General features: G+C 38.1%; 1 protein-coding gene across 1 annotated transcript in view; it reads right to left on the bottom strand.

Moving 5' to 3' along the window:
- LOC150078372 (bromodomain-containing protein 8-like) overlaps positions 1 to 23596 on the bottom strand; it is a 159922-nt gene that overhangs the window by 65681 nt on the left and 70645 nt on the right. Inside the window, exon 3 of the mRNA XM_090384944.1 lies at positions 21213 to 21281. Coding sequence (XP_090241070.1) covers positions 21213 to 21281 — 69 coding nt within the window. The remainder of the gene's footprint in view (positions 1 to 21212; positions 21282 to 23596) is intronic.

Below are 23596 nucleotides of genomic sequence, written 5' to 3'. Positions count from 1 at the left end.
ATAACTCCACAATATGAGAGATGCCTGATGGTGTATGATGTATTTAGACTAAGGCGCATTTAGGGCTAGAGCCTCAAGCTGCGAACAAATTTAGACTATGTATATAAAGTGCTTAGCATCATAATACACAGCCATTTCTGAATAAACAGAAAATTTTTAAGGTGGCATCGTTTTAGGTTATATCTCATATTGTGAATGCCTTCACAACGAGTTGCCATGATATTGCACTACTTCGAATAAGTAACGCTTCACCTAAGGAGAAGACTAGTGTTACTTATTCTCAGATAGGTACCACCACCCAGACAGCACTGTTTCAGGGCTATTTGGCCCTTCGTCAGTGAGTGGGTAGGTACCCAAGTGATGCAATGATGGCAAAAACAGTTATGAAGTATAACTTCATAACTGTTTTTAACTTATTCGAAGTAGTGCAATATCATGGCAACTCGTTGTGAAGGCATTCACAATATGAGATATAACCTAAAACGATGCCACCTTAAAAATTTTCTGTTTATTCAGAAATGGCTGTGTATTATGATGCTAAGCACTTTATATACATAGTCTAAATTTGTTCGCAGCTTGAGGCTCTAGCCCTAAATGCGCCTTAGTCTAAATACATCATACACCATCAGGCATCTCTCATATTGTGGAGTTATACTTCATAACTGTTTTTGCCATCATTGCATCACTTGGGTACCTACCCACTCACTGACGAAGGGCCAAATAGCCCTGAAACAGTGCTGTCTGGGTGGTGGTACCTATCTGAGAATAAGTAACACTAGTCTTCTCCTTAGGTGAAGCGTTACTTATTCGAAGTAGTGCAATATCATGGCAACTCGTTGTGAAGGCATTCACAATATGAGATATAACCTAAAACGATGCCACCTTAAAAATTTTCTGTTTATTCAGAAATGGCTGTGTATTATGATGCTAAGCACTTTATATACATAGTGTATGAGAATCTCATGGTTGATAAACTCATGGTTCTGTGAGAAGTTGTTCGCTGCTGAAAGCATGGCATTCCAATAGAATGTGTTGAAGAGGGGGCTTAGAGGGGAACAGGTATCCTGTGTGTTATCAGACACTCAGCCTAAAACACTGATGGATCCAATATCTCTCTATTACAGAAGATTTAGGAGAAGTCCGGTTGGCCTGCCTCCCTAAAATCCACTCATGCACACCTTCTCGATGGTAAGCCCTGTTACGTCACTTAGGTGGCAACGAACGTGTAGAGTGGTTCTCTTCAAGACGCCTGGTCAGCGTGAAGAGGAAAAGACCAAACCCTCCAGCAATGAGAACACAACAATACAAATGGCCCTCAGTCCCCAGCAGCTTTCACTCTCCCTCTTACGGCAGCGAGAGGATCAGAGCGGAAGCAGAGGGTGCTAAGAATCTCTGGGTACGACCAGGCTGCCATGCACGGAAATTGAACTTGGCCTGTTATAACGTACAATCACTCATCGGTGAAGACAGGATATTAGAGCTGGAAAAGGAATTAGAAAATGTGAATTGGAATATCATCGGTTTGGCGGAAACAAGAAGAAGAAATGAATCACTTATAAGTTTATCAAGTGGAAATCTGCTGTACACCAATGGAAACAGTGAAAGGAGTGAAGGTGGAGTTGGGTTTCTGGTCCATAAAGATTTTAAAAACAACATTTTGGAATTCAAAAGTACATCACCAAGGGTGTCAAGACTAATACTCAAGATCTCTAAGAGGTACAAGCTAAAGATTATAATGATTTATGCACCAACATCAAGCCATGATGATGAAGAGGTTGAAGAAATGTACACCGAAATTGAGAGTCTTCTAGATGAGCAGAAAACCCACTACACTATTATTATGGGGGACTTCAATGCTAAGGTTGGAAAAAGGCAAAACAGTGCAGAAAGAGGAATTATAGGAAATTTTGGAATTGGTGAAAGAAATAAAAGAGGTGAAAGACTTGTGGAATTTGCAGAATCTCAAGGAATGTCAGTAATGAACACTTTTTTCAAGAAAACGGTGAACAGAAAGTGGACATGGAAGAGTCCAAATGGATTAACAACTAATGAAATCGACTTCATCCTCACTAACAGAAGATATATTGTGAATGATGTTACCATCCTGAATAAGGTAAATGTTGGAAGTGATCACAGAATGGTAAGATGTACACTTGATATAGATGTAGGAAAGGAAAAAACTGGCTCGAATAAATAATACAAAGGTCTTTGAAATAACAGAGGAGGAGAAAAAGCAGTATGTACTGGAACTTAAGAACAAGTTTGAGCTTCTGCAGACTGCTCAGGACCAAGATATCAACGAGGAATATTACAACTTTCTGAAAGTGATAAAGCCCAAGAAACCTATAGGGAAACAGAAATCCAAAGAAGAAAAAATTAGTCAAGAAACACTTGTCATGATGAACCAAAGACGACAAATGAAGAGCAAGAAAAACACTGACAGGGAGAAAATTGAGTATACTGAGTTATGCAAAGCCATCAGAAAGAGACTCAGAGAGGACATAAGAAGATTTAACACAAGAAAAGTAGAACAAGCATTAAGGGAAAACAAAGGATTTAAATCAGCAGCCATGAGCAGTAATACAGAAAGACAAATGATACTGAAACTGAAGAATAGCGATGGTGTACTTATAAACAGCAGAGAAGGCATAATTCAAATAGCAGAAGACTACTATAGAGAATTATACAAGGAGCGAGGGAATGATACCAGCAGTGGGGAACATGGATTGCAAAGTAGCAACACATATGACATACCCGATATTCTTCCTGATGAGGTAGAACATGCATTGAAGAAAATGAAGAATCGGAAAGCCCCGGGGGAAGATGAAGTTACTGTAGAGTTGTTAAAATTGGGAGGAAGAGACATAACACAAAAACTGGCAAGGCTCTTCACAAAGTGCATTAGAAAAGGTGTGATGCCTAAGCAGTGGAATAATGCAATCATAGTTTTGCTGCATAAGAAAGGAGATAAATCAGAAATTGGAAATTATAGACCAATTAGCTTGTTATCCCATATCTACAAGTTATCCCATATCTACAAGTTGTTCATTACTAACAGATTAGAAAGAATACTTGATGAGAATCAACCGAAAGAGCAAGCTGGCTTTAGGACAGGATTCTCAACTATGGATCACCTTCACGTAATATCACAGCTAATGGAGAAAGCAAATGAATATAAAACACCATTATGCCTGGCATTTGTGGATTATGAAAAGGCATTTGACTCCATACAGCATAAGGCAATGTTTCGGGCACTGGAAAAACAAGGCATAGATACTCCATATATTATGATTTTGAAGAAAATATATGAGAGTGCTACATCCTTTATTAGACTAGACAAAGACAGTAGCAAATTTAAAATCGAGAAAGGAGTTCGACAAGGAGACACAATATCTCCGAAGCTGTTTACTGCTGCCCTTGAGGAAGCTTTCAGAAGATTAGACTGGTCGCAGAAAGGAGTCAATGTGAACGGAGAGTACCTAAACCATTTACGATTTGCAGATGACATTGTGGTCATAAGCCACGATCCCAAAGAATTAGAGGAAAACCTTAATCAGTTATGCACAGTTAGTAAGGATTTTGGACTAAAGATGAATATGGCTAAAACAAAAGTAATGATGAACAAGTATGCCACAGAAAGGGAAATAATGATTGAAGGAGCAGTAATTGAAAAGGTGGAGTCATATACTTATCTGGGACAAGTTATTAGCTGTAATAATGATAAATGGCTGGAAGTCAAGAGAAGAATAAATTTTGGATGGATAGCATTCAGGAAATATAGTCACATACTGAAGAGCAATATCCCAGTTTGTCTGAAACGTAAAATAATGAATCAATGCATACTCCCCACCATGACTTATGGAAGTGAAACTTGGGCACTCACCAAAAGAATGGAAGAGAAGCTAAGAACTACACAGCGAAGAATGGAACGAATTATATTGGGAATCAGACTGTTAGATAAGAAGAGAAACACATGGATTAGGCAGCAAACTCAAGTAAAGGACATTCTTATCAAAACTAAAAAACTAAAATGGTCTTGGGCAGGACACATAGCTCGAAGACATGATGACAGATGGACTAAGAAAATAACAGAGTGGTACCCAAGAGGAGCTAGAAGAAAACCTGGAAGACAAAGGCGGAGATGGATAGATGAAATTCATGAGTTTTTGAGTAGTAAATGGATGGCCAGTGCTCAAAACAGAAGGAACTGGAAAGTTGCTGGAGAGGCCTTCATCCTGCAGTGGATTGAAAATGGCTGATGATGATGATGATGATGTGTTGAAGAGTAAGAGGAATGTTACAATTTCTATGCAATGGGGATCATCAGTTTATAGTATGTATGATTTAGTAAAGTGGATGTGATCTATTCAGAACAGATATAGTATTACTTCTTGCTTTACTTTACAAAAACTGGAAATCCATAGTTTATCTTGTTAAATCTTTATTCTGATTATGCAAAAGCCATCTGAGAACAAAATTCTCAGATGGCTTTGGCATAATCAGAATAAAGATTAAAGAAGTATCAAGTAGCAAAAAATATTGATTTTGCTGCTTTCTTGACTTGTTTTTGATAAAGGATTTGCCTCAATTCAAGTATTACTTGGAAATCAGGAAAAATTAATATTGTAATTGGCTTTTGACAAAGATATAAGATATGTTGAAATCTGATTAAAAACTGAATGGAGGTGGGCTTGATACTGTACAAAGCCTCATAGAGGAGTGAGTCAGTGTATGAATGCATTTTCTAAACTCTTTGGTCTGTAAGTAATCAAAGGTAAATTTTATTGCATTTATTTCTGCTCTGTATGTGCATGTGTGTGTTCATTCATGCTTTTCTAAGCACTGATTGAAGTGTTTTAGGCATTGAGGAACCTACTAGTGGTGAAGATTTGCAGTTGTCAGTAAAAACTGGGGAAAAAAAGTCAAGAAATTAGAACAAGGTGTATCAAATTTAACAAATCAGATTTTATAAGCAGGATGTGGATCTGGAATGGGTGCAGAGAAGACCAAAGAGAGAGTACTGAGGGAAACAAAAGGATGCTCTTACCAAGAAAAGGCATCAATTCTGCATATTGCAACAGTTGAAGAACAAAGGAGGGGATCTGATTGCAGTTTTTAAAGCTTTGAATGGATTTAGTAAGCTAAATGCTGATAACTCCTGTTCAGATTATACATATGAGGGGGGGCATACATTAAAAGTGAGCAAGGATGGTTGCAGGACAGATGATGTGCATAAATTTGCCTTCGCCTGCAGGCAGTTGATTGTTGGAGAGAACTTCCATCTGCTGTTGTAGAAGTTCGTAATCTGAATAAATTCAAGGAAAACTAGACAAATTTTTCAAAAAAAAAAATCCATAGAAAGAACACTTCCCATTAATCAACATGAAAGAATACTTTGTATGCTGATGCACTATGGCCATAGATGCACCTAATAAATCCTCAAATAAACAAACAAACTTTGTATGCAGGAAAGCAAGCTTATACAGCATCAGCTGTATAAGTTTGTTTTCTTGCATCCTTTGCTATTATTAATACTAATAATCTGCTTTCCCTACTTTTAATTTGTGGAAAGCATCAGAGAGCCTTATGGTTAATGTCTGTCACTCAGATATAAAATCAAACCATTTGATTAGCTGCAAGTGGCATCTTATTTTAGGAATACAGTTGTACCCCAGTATCTGATGATTCAGTTACGCACAGTTAACCACAGAAAAAATAGAGAAAAAAAACTTAACATGACCTACTCGTGTGCCCAATACGATGCTTCCCTTTATTTTTTACGACACTGATTTTAAATCGAATAGCTTCCCTTTATTTTTTACAGTGTCACATATGGTTCGGTCATCGACATTATAATGGTTCTTTAGAGATTTAACGGATGCACTGTTTTCAAACTTTTGAATAATTTCACGTTTTTGTTTAATTTTTTTGTTTTTTCATTTTTGCGATTTCTAAACAAAAAATAAATAAATAAAAAATAGTTACTATAAAAATAAAAAGATAATAAAATATTCTGACATCCCTGAAATAAATAACAAAACAAAATTGGTCCTTTTGTGGTGTAACGGAACACAACAATCGATGTGACGCACTGAATCAAACTAAACATTTCGTCACTTCTTCTTTTTTTTTTTTTTTTTTTTTTTTTTTTGAGCGGTAGGTGTGAAGACAATGGGGTTTACAAGATAATAGGTGCACTAATCTTCCAATGACAACTTATAACGCCGGTTCTTGTCACTTATTTATGACTTGCAAATTATCTGTTTATACCTATTCTAGTTATTACTTCAATTTTATGATTTCTGGTTGATTTTTTTAATTTTTTTTATTTTATTTGGAGTCTTGAAGTGTCCCGGTTAATCCAATCCCAGTAAATCGAGAGCCCGCCGTACTTTATTATTACCGTATTTAATGTTGGTAATGTCTTACTGTGTGTTTAATTTATCAATTAAACTTTATTATACATATAAAATACAAGAAAATCGTGTTATATATGGGGTCAGCAGGTGTTCGCTTATATCCGCAGTTTCAGCCATCCATAGTAGGTCTTGGAATGTATCCACCGCAGATACAGGGGTCTTACTGTATTTGTTTATCAGAAAACATAACCTCTATTAAACCACTTCACTATGATTTACAAAAATAATTAATATATATGCTAATGGAGGGGAATTTGTAAAGTAAGAATTAACCTATTAATAGATTTTGATATGATAAAGTTCAGCTTTGGTTAGCTGGTTGTTATTTGGTTTTTAGGAGCATTAGCAACTAAATCCATATTGCTTCAAGGATATGCGGTGGTCATTCCCTGACCTTTCTGCATCCTCCATATTTGGTGGTCACGGGCTTGAACCCCGGTCTAATCAAGAAGCGTGTACTATACACTGCCACTCCTCCCCACCTGGCTACGGAAGCGCCGCTTTGATTAGCCATATAATCCAGGATAAAATTTCAAGACAGAATTTTACTGTCATTAAACCAAGTTTCCAAACCAACATAACACCTAAAAGTTTAACTTCCTGTTATAACTCATCTTGAACCTTAAATGTTGTCAAAAACTGACTTCAAATATCCCCCATAAACTATACAGCATACAGCAAAATTCAAAATTACAGTGTACAAATGTAGTGGCATATAGTACAACTAAAAATAAATAAGAAAACAAGAAATAAACCTCTAAAAGGAAAACAGCTGTTCAAACTGACCATTTTGTTTCAATGAAGATTTAGCACGATGAATCAGTGATGATCATTTGTCTTATTGTTTCAGGACAATCTTTAATGGTTTCAGCAGCTTCCAAAGTGTGATTTCTTAGCTGACCTTGCATGGTATTATGCTTACAATATAAAGTCTCGATTTCACCTGATCCATCATAAAGTAATCTAATGAAGCAATGTTCTGTGATTTTGGCGGCCGATGCTGTATTTCACTTTTAAAGTACAAATCATTGTAGGGAAAAGTGGGCCGGTGCATTATAACGAATAAACCACACCCTCTGAGATTTTCAAGATTTACTGTCCACAAATTGTTTTGGGAAAATGGAGGTATGTCATCCATAAATGCTTCAACATTTAGATTCAATGTTTAGCTTCAACAATTTCTCTTCCACTTTTCTTTCAGTTAGCACAAAATCATTTATCTCCCCATTAGAGTTCTGGCATCCCATTCCCTAAAGAATTCTTCGTGTGTAAATGTAGAAGCAAATACCTATTTAATTTTTTGGTAACTTGAGCACAATCATCAGCATTTAATCTGGGATTAACTGTTGACATCAAGTGGCTGAATGTGATTTAACCCCTTCCTTCTACTGTTAATATAAACATAAAAGTCTTTGCTCAGTTCTTTGCACTCTTTGCCAGAGACCTCTCACAATCTACCTTAGCTTGCCTGACCTCCTTTGTGTCTTGATTACCAACTAGTTGTACCTACAATAGGCTTCTCTGGTAGATGAAACTATAATTTAATATATATTGTTTAGATGCATGAATACTTATGGTTTATGTGATCCCATGCATATTTCTTCTCTGCCACGAGTCTCTTCATTCATCTGACATCCATTTAGGTTTAAACCTTGAACAGTATTTCTTAGTTGGGTTGAAAAGCCTAGTAGTTTCCAAGATTAAATCCTTGAATGATTCACATTTAGAATTTACTGTTGGTAACATCATCAGATGGTCACCCTTATGAAAGAAAAAACCCTTTCCATTGATGGTAGTTACATCTCAATTAAATCCCACATCAATGTGTGTTCACCAATACTTAGTGGTTCTTTTATCTGCACATTCTTAATGCATGAATAATCACTGCTGATAATCAGATCAAAAGTATTGTTCTCCCTTGTTACTTTTCTAAGATATTGCTATAGAAAACAGCCATCCAATAAATCCACAAAAGTCTTGATAGTGTGTGAGTGATCAAACCCACAAGTTCCAGTCAATATCTGGAAAGTTAAAATCACCTATTATAAGGCATTCTGATTTACTGGCCCACTCTATTTCTCTGTATAGCTATTTTGTGCACTCATCATAGGCCTTTTGCCCATAGCACACTCCTGCTCTCATTTTTGTTTTCCCAGTGCTCATGTCACACAAAACTGACTCAACACTGCACTGGTCACCCATGTCAACAACATGCACTGCTTTAGATTTAATATGCTTCTTAACTAAAAGCATAACCCCCACACTCCTGTCCTGCATCTGCCCTTCCTGTATACGTTGTACTCCCCTAATTAATGGGAGGGGATGTTCTATGATACATCCTTTCCAGTTAATTTCAGTGGACATAACTCATAGGGTGTTATGTCCACTGAAATCTCAAAGTGTCGTTTCCACTGAAATTCTCTAAAATGATATGTTTGATGGATGTCAATTTCCAGCTGGCAAATAGAACACACTATTATCAGAAATTCAACTCCAAGTCTAGTTGCTGCTGCCTGTTTGTTGTTAGTACAAAGGCTGAAACAAGTTCTGGTTGTCCAAAGGGTAGCAATACTACCATGACAGGGGCCCATCCCCACTTCTGCATTACAACTGATACCTGCTGTCTTTGACACTGAATTTAACATGCTTTGTTCAATCACATTTAAAATCTAGTAAACTGGCTGTGGTGAGGTTTAGTTGGAATATACCCCAAGCATTGTTGTGTGCCTTTTTTGCATCTGTCCATTCTGTATTCCTCATATTTCTGGAAATGGTGTAATGTTTTTGGAATTGCAATTGCATCAAAATGGACAATATTTTTTGTGATGTTTATTAATGCTTGATAGGCTACTGACTGACTGTACTGATCCCAAAATCTGCCAGTTGATGGAAGGTATGCCAGTAAACCACCTCAGTGTTCCACTCTGATAACTCAAAAAGGAGATACAGTCTCCCACTAAGCAGTTAAGTTATGAAAGCAAAAGCACACTGGTTCATGCTTTGGTGGGAGTGCTTGATGTCATCAACATTTTGTCAAAGTCCTGATAATTCCACAGTAAGATAAAGCCGTGCGCGCGAGTAGTATCGATTCAGCAAGCTTATGGATTTACTAGTAGAAGTTTTAAAGTGCCGAGGGCTTGTTTTTGTCAGTACTGGATTTATCTTTTTTTTTTTTTTTTTTTTTGGGATGTATGGACCCTGTTCTGGATTCATTTCTACCTCTGCAAAGAGTTCCAATACTGAGTCATCAGGAAACTCACTCACTTCAACATACATTTTTTCTTGTGTTAAAATGGATACTTTAGATTTCTAGCGGGTTTTCTTTCACACTTGGTTTTAATGCAGAGAATGCAACAGAAGGTACTGATAAAGAAGTGGTAACTTACTGGTTTTTTTATGCATCTTTGGCAAGGTTAATAAATAGTGTGCAATGGGGGTAAATAATTATTTTTGTGGAGTGGTTGTTTGTATTCTTAGGGAACATTTCCTTGAAATTTTCTCAGCATAATAATGTTTGTTGCTATTTATAAGTTTAACTGCTTTTTTTGCTCCTTGTATGATATGTTCAATACTGCCTTTAATGTTTTTATCAATTTTCCCATTTTCAGCACTGGCCTGGTTGAGAGTATAAGGGATAATCTCCTTGCCAGTTAACACATGTGGATTTTGGGGCTGAACACACTGTAATTTCTTGGTCCTCTGCAATACATCAAGCACATCCAAAGGGAACCATGACAGGCAACTTGCGATTATTAGTATTTGTTGCATTTAGAGTACCTTACAGGATTTGGCATTAATTGTAAAATTCAGAGATGGTGAATTCAAAGTAAGGATGAAGTAGTGAAGGGGGATATGATTTCCAATCCTGCATGAGAATATTCATTTTGTCACTCCTCACAATTTCAACTCTGAACAGATTTCCTCTTCAGATGTCTCAACATCCCTTCCAGACATTACACCAAGAGATGAGTTTGTCTTATAAGTTGTTACAATATTAGATACCTCACCCTCAAAAGATGTGGCTCAGAGGAGAAGTTTTCAGTGTTTGTCACATTTGAAGATATCCCAAAAACACTTTTGGATAGATTTTCAAGTAGAAAGCATTATCAGGAATAAGATAATGAAAAGCATATTTCCTCAGTTCTAGCTGTAATGTGCTCATTCCTGTCATTATTTTCTGAGAGGGACCACATTTGGGTCTAGAAGAAAGATTTATATCATCACAATTCATAGAGATTTTTAAATGGCTTGGTGCTCAGGCTCCCCACTGAGCATGAAGCCCAAAGGGATGCCACTACCCAGAATGCAATAAATGTGCTTCAGAATGGAACTGCAGAACTACACAAGCACCATACCTGCACCAATGACAGCATGTCCCTTGGGCCAAGAGAATAAGGGCATGGCACTGATAAAGAGTGACCATTCCATGATCACCCATCCTGTCAAAGCAAGAGCCAAGTGGCATGTTGAAGCTGAACCCCTCAACACCAAGGATTCTTTCCCCTTTCAAAATTTCCACGGGACATAGTGCATGGCAAGCACTGCATTCCTGTGGTGTTAGTCTGAACTGTGTGCACTGGATCCCAGTCTAAGGCCAAATTTCTCTGGGGATATGCGGTGGTCATTCCCTGACCTCCATATTTGGTGGTCACGAGCTCAAACCCCAGTCTAATCAAGAAGCATGGGCTACGCACTGCTGCTCTTGCCCACCTGGCTATGGAGGTGCAGTGGAGAAAGAAAGGGGAGTTTTGCAATGAAGAGCAACTGGAGTGTGATGAAACAGGCATAAAGTTACGTCCTACTCGTGTATGAGGCTTGTTAAGGATGACATTGATCCATCTGAGTGCTCAATGCTTAGAAAAAGTTGTGGCTAAGGACCAGGTTGAAGCATAACACAGAAAGTGGAAGTGAACTGTTAGAAAATATTTCATAATCATTTTTGAAGCCCCAGGGGTTATACCAGGGTAATGAGCTGTAAGTGATATTTGGTTTGCTTGAACAATTTTAAAACTAAATTTTGCAGTTTAAATTATTGCCCATTAACCACTTAGACTTCTCGCAGTCTGGGGGTGGGCAGACATGGGTATCCCTTGTCTGGCAAAAAAGGGGAATATTTCTGGGGGTAAGTACAAAACATTTACTTGAAGCATTTTTGATTCCTGTGGATAATACCCCTGGTTGTCTTTATAGCTTAGAACAGATTTCTGGCTTTTTAATTTTCATTTAAAATGTAAGTTATTGCTGGCCTCAATACTATTAATACTATATAATAGTTGAAAATACAGTTTGTTTTACAAGTTATCTTGTTTGATTTGTAACTTTTAGTTGCAAATAGTTCTACTCATTTTATTTATACAAATTACTAATCATGTCTGGAAATTCAAATGAAGATAATCCGTTCGTAAAGAAATCTGAACAGGATTTATTTATCAATTGGTTAATATGACCAGCTGCATTTTAGAAGTTAAACGTTTAATTTGGAAAGTGGCTAAGGTAAAGAAAGTCAACATGAGTACCACAACAAACTATGGGAAACTTACCGGACAAACTGGTTTGCCACTTTCTCCCTCCATTCTCAATGAACAGAGGTGAGTATTATCAGTACCAGCATTAGACTCAAGAATAATATATAAATTGATACTTAGGCATGACAGACAATATAATGATTAGTTTTTACTCATTATTAAAAACAGATTATTGGAGTTCATGAGTGTTTTCACTATTAAAAACACCATATTACTGATTTCTTTGTACGTTTTTAAGGTTAGGGAAAAAAAGGAAAAGGTTTCCTCATTTTTTGTTATATTTCCTAATCTGACCTTAAATGTTAGGTTAGGAATTAATAGGAAAAGGTTTCCTTTTTAAGGAAAGGGTACCAGAAAAAGTAAACTCTAGAAGGAAGGGGATGAATCAGATTGGACCACTTGATATCGATGGGTCAACTGTTGATGATCCTGCTCAGGTAGCTAACAAACTAAATGAATATTTTGCATCGACATTCACACATGAGGAGTTATTCAGAGAGGGGAATGCCAGAGGTGTATTCAACTCTGGCAGTAAGCTAGAGAATCTTGTAATAACTGAGAGTAAAGTGGAGGAGAAATTGCTGAAGATAAATAAAAGAAAGGCACCTGGGGTGGATGGGATCTATCCAGTTATATTAAAGGAGGCAGCAAAGGAAGTAAGCAAACACTTAGCCATAATTATGAGAGCTTCCTTGGACTCAGGGGAAGTACCCGTGGACTGCAGATGTGCAAATGTGACCCCAATTCACAAAGGAGGATCAAAGGGTGACACAAGTAATTATAGACCTGTTAGTTTAACTTCTGTTCCCAGAAAATTAATGGAGGCACTGGTTAAAGAAGCATTGCAGGATCATCTAGACAAGACTTCAGTTATAGCTCAGACAGCAGGTTTTGTTAAGGGGAAGTCTTGCCTGACCAAATTGATTAGATACTATGATGCAGTCACAAAAGAACTGGATGCAGGGAATAACTTTGATATTATATACTTGGATCTTAGAAAGGCTTTTGATACTGTTGCACATGGAAGACTGCTGCACAAATTGGAGTAGTGTGGCATTGGAGGCAAATTGCTGCTATGGATAAAGGGGTGGTTGAGAGGGAGAAGACAGAGAGTTGTAATCAATGGACTCTGCTCATCGTGGACTAATGTTATTAGTGGAGTCCCTCAGGGTTCAGTATTGGGTCCATTATTGTTTTCTGTATTTATAAATGATATTGATGATGGTATATCAAGCTTAATGTCCAAGTTTGCAGACGATACGAGGATGGCAGGGTTGTCAAGGACACTACTGACACTATGCTACTGCAACAGGATCTGGAAAGGTTGAGCAGATGGGCTGAGGGGTGGCAAATGAAGTTTAACATTGACAAATATAAAGTACTACATATGGGAAACAGCAACCCCAGAGCAACGTATCAACTCTGTGGTACTACACTGGCAGTGGTAGAGAATGAAAGGGACCTGGGGGTGGTTGTGCAGGCAGATATGAAGTTCTCTGAGCAGTGCAGACAGGCTGCAAGAGTAGCTCATGGTGTATTGTCAATGATATATAGGAATTTTTCTAGCAGGGATAAGGAGGTGATTATTCCCTTGTATAAGGCAATGGTCAGGCCACAGCTAGAGTACTGTATACAGGTCTGGAGGCTTCATTTCAAGAAGGATGTAGAGATGCTGGAACGAGTACAGAGAAGGGCAACAAGATTAGTGAATGGAACAAAGGGGTGCTCTTACGAAGAAAGGCTTAAGTTTTGCAAATTACAGTGTCTGGAGACTAGGCACCAGCGAGGAGATCTGATAGAGGTGTATAAAGCCTTGAATGTTTTGAGCATGCTCAATGCTGATGGGATTTTTCTTCTTGCTCAGAATAATCACCTGAGAGGGCATAAATTCAAATTGAGGAAAGACAAATGCAGGATAGACGTGTTGAAATTTGCCTTTAGCCAGCGGGTGGTTGGTTAGTGGAACCGACTTCCATCCCTTTTCATGGAAGTTGATAGCCTAAATAAGTTTAAGGCTCAGCTGGACAGGTATTTCGAATGACCAGAGGGGTGAGGTGGAAGTGGTTATTTTTTATTTATTTATTTTTTTATTTTTTTGGCTGATGCTGCATAAGCTTGCTTTCTTGCATCAAATGCCTTTACTAATGCTAATGATGCCAGAAAAGTTAGGAAATAATAGGAAAAGAAAAGAAAGAAATATTTTTATATATATATATGTTCTAGATATTAGCATTAGCATTAGTAGAGGCATTTGATGCAAGAAAGCAAGCTTATGCAGCATCAGCCAAAAAAAAAAAAAAAAAAAAAACCACTTCCACTTCACCCCTCTGTTCGTTCAAAATACCTGTCCAGCTGAGCCTTAAACTTATTTAGGCTATCAACCTCCACCACAAGGGATGGAAGTCTGTTCCACCAACCAACCACCCGCTGGCTAAAGACAAATTTCCGCATGTCTATCCTACATCTGTCTTTCCTCAATTTGAATTTATGCCCTCTCAGGTGATTATTCTGAGCTAGAGGAAGAATCCCATCAGCATTGAGCATGCTTAAACCATTCAAGGCTTTATACACCTCTATCAGATCACCTCGCTGGTGCCTAGTCTCCAGACACTGTAATTTGCAAAACTTAAGCCTTTCTTCGTAAGAGCACCCCTTTGTTCCATTCACTAATCTTGTTGCCCTTCTCTGTACTCGTTCCAGCAGCTCTACATCCTTCTTGAAATGAGGCCTCCAGACCTGTATACAGTACTCTAGGTGTGGCCTGACCATCGCCTTATACAATGGAATAATCACCTCCTTATCCCTGCTGGAAAAATTCCTGTATATCATTGACAATACTCCATGAGCTACTCTTGCAGCCCGTCTGCACTGCTCAGAGAACTTCATATCTGCCTGCACAACCACCCCCAGGTCCCTTTCATTCTCTACCACTGTCAGTGCTGTACCACTGACAGTGGTAGAGAATGCTCTGGGGTTGCTGTTTCCCATGTGTAGTACTTTACATTTGTCAATGTTAAACTTCATTTGCCACCTCTCAGCCCATCTGCTCAACCTTTCCAGATCCTGTTGCAGCAGCATAGTGTCAGTAGTGTCCTTGACAACCCTGCCAACCTTTGTATCGTCTGCAAACTTGGACATTAATCCCGATATACCATCATCAATATCATTTATAAATACAGAAAACAATAATGGACCCAACACTGAGCCCTGAGGGACTCCACTAATAACATCAGTCCACGATGAGCAGTGTCCATTGATTACCACTCTCTGTCTTCTCCCCCTCAACCACCCCTTTATCCATAGCAGCAATTTGCCTCCAATGTCACACTGCTCCAATTTGTGTAGCAGTCTTCCATGTGCAACAGTATCAAAAGCCTTTCTAAGATCCAAGTATATAATATCAAAGTTATTCCCTGCATCCAGTTCTTTTGTGACTGCATCATAGTATCCAATCAAGTTAGTCAGGCAAGACTTCCCCTTAACAAAACCATGCTGTGTCTGAGCTATAACTGAAGTCTTGTCTAAATGATCCTGCAGTGCGTCTTTAACCAGTGCCTCCATTAATTTTCCTGGAACAGAAGTTAAGCTCACAGGTCTATAATTACTTGTGTCAGCCTTTGATCCTCCTTTGTGAATTGGGGTCACATTTGCACATTTCCAGTCTATGGGTACCTCCCCTGAGTCCAAGGAAGCTCTCATAATTATGGCTAAGGGTTTGCTTACTTCCTTTGCTGCCTCCTTTAATATAACTGGATAGATCCCATCCACCCCGGGTGCCTTTCTTGTGTTTATCTTCAACAGTTTCTCCTCCACTTTACTCCCAGTTATTTCAAGATTCTGTAACTTACTGCTAGAGTTGAATACACCTCTGGCATTCCCCTCGCTGAATAACTCCTCATGTGTGAATGTCGATGCAAAATATTCATTTAGTTTGTTAGCCACCTGAGCAGGATCATCAACACTTGACCCATCAATATCAAGTGGACCAATCTGATTCATCCCTTTCCTTCTAGAGTTTACATAAGTAAAGAACTCTTTGCTGTTTTTCTTTGCATCCCTTGCCAAGGATTTCTCGTAATCTGCCTTCGCCTGCCTAACCTCCTTTGTAACTTGGTTGCATATCAACTTGTATCTATCATAGGCTTCTGTGTCATGTGTTAATTTGTAAGTATCCCATGCATTTTTCTTCTCTGCCATATGCCTCATTAGTTCATCTGACATCCATTTTGGCCTAAACCTTGAACAATATTTCTTAGTTGGTATGTAAAGCCTAGTAGCTTCCAAGATAAGTTCTTTGAATGCTTCCCATTTTGAATTTGCTGTTGGTAACATCATCAGTTGGTCCCACTGTATAGAATTTAAATACTGTCTCAGTCCATCGTAGTCGCCTTTACGGAAGCAATAACCCTTCCCTTTACCCCTAATGGTAGTTACCTCTTTGAGTAAATCCCACTTCAGCACACTGTGATCACTGCCACCTAGTGGTTCATTTATCTGCAGATTCTTAATGCATGAAGAATCACTGCTGATAATCAAATCAAGAGTATTACTCCCTCTAGTTGCCTCCCGAACATGCTGATGTAGAAAACAATCATCCAATAAATCCACAAAAGCCCTGCTAGTGTGTGAGTATCCAGCCCCCAAATTCCAGTCAATATCTGGGAAATTAAAATCTCCCATTATAAGACACTCTGATTTACTGGCCCACTCTATTTCCCTGTACAGTTCCTTATTATACTCATCAGAGTCATTAGGCCTATAGCACACTCCTACTCTCAATTTTGATCTCCCAATGTTTATGTCACACCAAACTGACTCCACACTGCACTGTCCAGCGATGTCGACTGGCTTCACTTCCTTGGTTTTTATGTGTTTCTTAACTAATAGCATAACACCTCCCCCCCTTCCTATCCTGTCTATCCTTTCTGTAGACGTTGTACTCCCCAAATGCAGTTCCGCATCCCTTATATCTGTGTGACACCACGTCTCTGATATCCCAACAATATCTGCCTTCGATGTTTTGAGCAATACCTCAAATTCATCAAATTTATTTACTAAACTCCTAGCATTGGTGTACATGCAAGTATACCTGCACCTGTTTCTATTCTTAGCTACCCTAACACAACCCATGTGTTTACTTGTACCACAATGGCTCCCAGCAGTCTCTGAAATACCATGCATCTTGTTTTTCAGGCTTCTGCTCATTCTAATAGAAGCAGTGCAAGAATCTCTTTCACCTCTGCCAGTGGCTACTGTCAATCTATTGGTCTTTGTCTCCCCCCAAGCTAGCAGTTTTCCGACCCACCTAACACTGCCTCGATAGCATCAGCAAATATTCTTGCACCCTTTCTATTTAAGTGTATCCCATCCCTGTAGAAGCAATCTCTCCTGTTAACAAGTACAGTCCAGGCTGAAAAAAATTCTACCCCTTGAGCCTTGCACAATCTTTCCAGGGCCGAATTGATCGACAAGGCTCTCATCATATACTCCCTCCTATCGTGTCTGGGCAGAATTGCAGACACTTTCAAATTCAACCCTAATTCTCGGCTTTTGTTCAACAGTGACCTGTACTTGTTAAGTAATTCTGCCGGTCTCCTACTCTTAATATTATTAGTGCCAACGTGTACAACTATATCACCTTTTGTGCCCTTAAAAGATGATATTCGCTCTACAACGTCATCAACCTTTGCCCCTGGCAGACATACCCTGGTCCTGTTCCACCTATCTTTTTTACAAAGCATGTTCCCCGTTTCCCTGACAATAGAGTCACCAACAACTACTAGTTCCTTCGGGACCAGCGCATTCTGCCTTGGGGGTTGTCTCTGTGTCACGCGATGCCCAAGTGCAAGCTCTGGCGTTGATGTGGGCAGCTGAGAGCTTGATGGGCCCCTCAATTTAGTTTCTTCGAGGGCATCCACCCTGTCCTTCAAGCTCTCATATAGGCCCAAAAGAACGCCGAGTTGTTGCCTGATATCGATACACTCCTTGCATCGCGCACACACAAAGACATCCCCCTTGGCAGTATCATGTCCCGTACCCGATTGCTCTGCAAACATCAAGCAAACAGTGCATTTTATAAGGCTGTGAGTCAGAGGACAACTGCCCCCCTCAGTTCTGCTCTGAGCCACAGCACTTCCATTAGCTTGAGCCTTTTGCTTTGCTGCTCTGGTCTGAGTCATGATTCTATTAATTTATTAATTAATTATGTTATGTTATTAATTATATTACGTTTGTAATCTAAGTCGTTATATGTATTTATTTAAACGTACAATTTAACTGCTAACGAAGTTCAACTAACGCTATCTAGTACGGCATATAACCTACGGTATATCTAGTACGGTATCACAATGGCGGGAAAGTTAATAACGGTAGCGGTAGTTACGAACACGTGGAAACCCTTACCGATACTTTTACAAGGCCGAGTAAAGAATAAATACACCAAATTAATCAAAAAATCACAAAATAATGTTATACTACTAAATTTAAATCAAAAGTTTTAGAAAAACAATAATTTCAAATCAATAAATAAGAAAAATCCACTTAGCGGCTTGGAACACGACCGTCACTAATAGCCTCGTCAGCAGACTATGATAGAATATGGTAGAGTAAAAATATATCGGATTAGCAATGGGGTAGCAGGTTGAGTGAGATAAGGTGCAGTCTGCGATATATATATATAACATAACATTCAATCACTTAATGCTATGGTGTTATCATTTGTTGTGTTCACGGATCAATCAGTACATCGTCTGTCAGGCCTACGTGTCAATCAGTATATCATTCTCGACTTCTACTGCCGCTATTGATAACATGCACTGTCTGTTTACTGAGAATGCAGGAAGAAACTACGCCAGCAACAAACCATTTTGGCTGGTAAGTTTCCCATAGATTGCTGTGGTGCTTGTGTTGTCTTTCTATCTTTCTGTTGTCTTTCTGTCTATCTTTGCACAGAAAGTTATTAAAAACAGTGATCGGTTGTATATTAATTGGTCATCTTATAAATTTATATGTTCACTGTGATGCAATATTAAAAGTGTTTGAATTTCAGCCATGTAATTAAGTATTCTGGAGGTGATGCCATTTGTGGTTACTGTGCTAGTGTCGATCATTCACATAAAGATTGTAAAGAAATAAAATGGAAATCCAAATTGTCATAATTGTAAAATAAGAAAAGGACTGCAACTCATACTGCTGTGGATCAGAAATGCCAAGAACGTTAAGGCCTTGGAAATTGATGAAAGAAAAATAAATTATGGCTAGAAATTTAAAAATAATTCAGTTGAATGGACAATATACTGTGGAAAATCAGGTTACAGACCATTCACAAAAAAGCAATGAAGGAGTTCAACTAAAGGCAACAATAATTAAAAGAAATGAAGAATTGTTTGTTACAAAGGTTATAAATTTAGGTAATGAGTGGATTTGCTTTTGTCAAATCATTGGTTAGTTTGGCATTGTATATTTTATATTGTCAATATGATAATATTGACACTAAAACTCACTGATGATAAAGGAATAATTCTGGAAGAGTTTTTTTCTCTTATAGATTGGATATTGTTAATGTTCCAGAGCATCCTTCCACTTATTCTACAATACAGGGACAGTTCCATACAGATGCAACTTTATATGGTATGTCATTTTTAATAAGATTCAGAATTTGAAAGTGATTGAAGATCTGACCACCAGTATTCAAATGGCATCGCTTTTCAGATTAGTGATTTGGAACATGAGAAAAAAGTGGGATAAATTTGATGCAATGTTTATGAGATATGTTGATACAGTATATTGAGAGAGTTTAAATTATTCTATTTTTGTAGAGAAACTACAAGAAATAATAATAAAGGTGTGATAGTTGTATGGTTAAAATGAAAGTACAGTAGACTCTCAATTTTCCAGGATAGATGGTTAAAAAAAATACCCGGATAATCCAAAATTACAGCAAGTCCCCAATATACATAAGAGATATGTTCCAGGACTTCTTATGTAAGTCGAGTTTTGCGTAACTCGGGAATGACTAATAAAATATTGCTACTATATCCCTGATATGCCAAAATTACAAAAACCACATAATATACTCAGAAGAATGGAGAAAAATAGTTATGTTTGTTATTGTTATTTGGTTTTTAGGAGCATTAGCAACTAAGGCCATATTGCTCCAGGATATGCAGTGGTCAGTCCCTGACCTTTCCGCATCCTCCGTATTTGGTGATGATGGGCTCGAACCCCGGTCAATCAAGAAGCGTGTGCTATGCACTGCTGCTCCTTCCCACCTGGCGCTGAAAAATAGTTATATATTTTTTAATTAGTTCAATTAAAAACTTTATCTGAGGACAGCAGTGAAGTAGCCAGAGTGACACATAAAAAAAGAAAATATAAAAGGAAGAAAAAACACGTTAGTTTGTACGGTAAAAACTGATATGTGTTTTGTAGCCTTGGTTATTATAGTTGACTTCATTGGTGCCGATCCCTTAACCACTTCTCATATTCTGTCTTTCTCCTTTATTATTGTGTTCACCGTTGCCACTGACAAATCTGAATTCAGCGCGATACATGGCTGCTTTCATGCATCCTTATTATTTTAATTTTCTGATCCACCTTGATTGCTTTTCTTTTCTTGATAGATTTACTGGTACCACTGTCACTTATTCTCTTAGTCGGTGCCATGATAACAATCAAAATTAAATTTTTTGAAAAGAACTTCACAGAGTTAAGGCAAAAACTCACTATTATCGGGGCACAGTGGGCATGGGCTTGAACCCCGGTCTAATCAAGAAGTGTGTGCTATGCACTGCTGCTCCTGCTACAGGGTTGCCGATTTCAGGGTGAAGTCATTTTTGTCTTAAGTATGATTACAGTTGTGTCCTTATTGTATGACTTACTTTGTTAATCACTTGTTTAGGTTTTGTTGTTTGATTTTTTTCTGTTTGATTCTGAAAGATAAACAGTAAATGCCAAACCATAAAAATACACTGTGACTGACATAAAAGTAAAGTGCAGCCATTATCAACCCACTGCAGGATGGAAGCCTCCTCAACAATTCATGCTGAGGGAAATGGACCATAATTTGCCACGCTGGTCCAGTGCGGGTTGGCAGATCAACCGTATTTAACAGTCAGGGGCTTGAACCCCGGTCTACTCAAAGAGCGTGTGCTACTGCACTCCTGCTCCTGACCACTTGGCTACGGAGGTGACTGACATACATCTAGTATTATTAAGTTGTAAGTGAAAAACAACAATACTAAGAAATTGCAAAAATACTAAGTTTTACCTGTACACAATGCCATGATATCCTGGTGCAACATCATTAGTTACAGGATGAAGGAATACATTTGCATACCTGAAAAAGAAGAAATCATAACTATATATATAAAAAATTGTTTTCTATTTCATGTAAAATTTATTTTAAATAATATAAATGATTGACTTGGGTAAAAATACAAATTGGCACAATTCTAATTGCAGATACCGTGTATTGTATAATATGGATAGCAGACCTTTCAGTGCATAATAAAACTATGCATTTTTTTTTTTCCAGAGGAAAAAAAAAAAAAAAACATTTTTATTATAATAATGTCATTGGTCATTGGGGTTGTCACAGACATTCTCTCAGATAGGCTAGATAAGCTGTACAGTCGGTCCTCGTATAACACGTGTTTACATTACACGAATTCGATCATACACGATTTATAAATAGGGGAACGTTATCTTATACAACACGAACCGAATTCGCTTATACACGATTCGCCTTTGTGTTTACAAGAAATGGCAGTCGAACGCGGAATCACCCCAACCGAACGCAACACGATAGGAATGAAGAAGATACTGAAAATGTATTTATGTGTTTTATATCAGTGAAGGGGAAACACATTTCACCATAATAACGTAAAAACCAACACAATTCCAGCTATCGATATAATGGCAAATGCAATTAGATGGAGTTTACTACCAGTTTATAACAGATTCCATTAGCAGAAACGCAACTGGAAATTGTTTTTATTGTTTTATGGTAGTAACCCCCAGAAATGTGCTTTAGTAAAATGTGAGGTGTTAATAGTGTATCTCGGCCTTTACGGTGTTGTTTATTCAGTTGCTACTCGCGCGCAGCTTTGTTTATGTGTATCAAGCGTGCCTCCTCGTTTTATAATTATGCTTTATTCCCTAAAAATGAGTAAATTACTTAAAAGGTGTGAAAAGGAAGCGTTCTGGCTAAGATACTGCAGATTCAGAGAGAAAAAAAAAAAGCAATATCGATAAACAGAGGCGGACTGGATCAAAAATTCTTAACCGGGAAAATTTATAGTGGCCTCATACTACGGTTTATGGCCAAAATCACACCGGCCTCCGGCCCACCGTGGTTTCCCCCGTAAGGCTTCTGTCCCCCTCTGTCGATAGAGAAAAAATATGAAATTGTGAAACGATTTGAGCGAAATGAAAGGCCATGTGATATTGCACGTGCTATAGACCTAAATCAGGCAACACCGAGAATTAGAAAGAATGCAGAGAAAATAAAAACAACTTTCATAGCAGTAACAACTCAGTGTAATTAAAATCCATTAGATTAAGACACAAAGAACTGGAAGAGATGGAACGGCTGTCATCTGTTTGGATAGAAAAATCAAACAAAAAGCAAGTTTGCTTACGATAGAAGCAAAAGCATTAGCAATATTTTATTACGACTTACGTATTATAATTTATACTTACGTATTATAAAATATGTAAGTATTTTATTACGACTATTTTATTTAATATAATAATTTTTTTACGAATAAAATACGTATTTTATTCGTAAAAAATACTTTTTTAGTATTAAAAAAATACTAAAAATACTTGATTATAATATTTTTATTACGTATTTTAATCGTTATAAAATACTTACATTTTATAACGATTAAAATTACCCGATTATTTATTGTTTGGTAATGTTTTGGTTCCAAATGTGTGTTCAATCTTGGGTGGTCGGCACATAACCCTACTTTTCCCATAGGGCCTGTTGTTTATATTGCACGATTTCGCATTGCACGAGGTTTTCTAGGAACGCAACTATCGTGCTATACGAGGACAGACTGTACTTGCTACTTGGGAGTCTAAAATACTGATGGAACTGATGTTGTTTTGTTTTTTGGTTTTTAGGAGCATTAGCAACTAGGGCCATATTGCTCTGGGGATATGCGGTGGTCATATTCCCTGACCTTTCTGCATCCTCCATATTTGGTGGTCACAGGCTTAAACCCAGTCTAATTAAGAAGCGTGTGCTATGCACTGCTGCTCCTGCCCACCTGGCTATGGAGGCGGATGGAACTGATATTCAGGTGACATTCAAGTCAAGTGGACCCAATTTCAGAGAAGTCCGGGTGGTCTGTGACAGCGAAATCCTCTGCTTGCACCTTCACGATGGTGGGACTGTTAGTAATCCTGGGTATAACCTCCATGAAAAAGCACATTGTGGATGAACACCCAGGTGTGAACCAACATAAGCAGGGGTTGAGTAGTGGCGCCCACACCACAGGGAGGAATGCCACCCCTCTGTGTTACCAGGCAATACTAGGTGGTAGATGGCTCTCATCAACCGGTGCAGTACCCACACTTTCCTTATTGGAGGCTTGAAGTGGTGGAATCCATGTTTAGTCTCAAGAGCTAAGTTCTGATCAACCC

This window comes from Mastigoproctus giganteus, chromosome 11, assembly GCF_048544385.1.
Source record: "Mastigoproctus giganteus isolate SK-2022 chromosome 11, ASM4854438v1, whole genome shotgun sequence".
Classification (NCBI taxonomy): domain Eukaryota; kingdom Metazoa; phylum Arthropoda; class Arachnida; order Uropygi; family Thelyphonidae; genus Mastigoproctus; species Mastigoproctus giganteus.
Note: the sequence above shows the minus strand (reverse complement) of the source record. Positions and strands in the feature narration are given on the sequence as shown.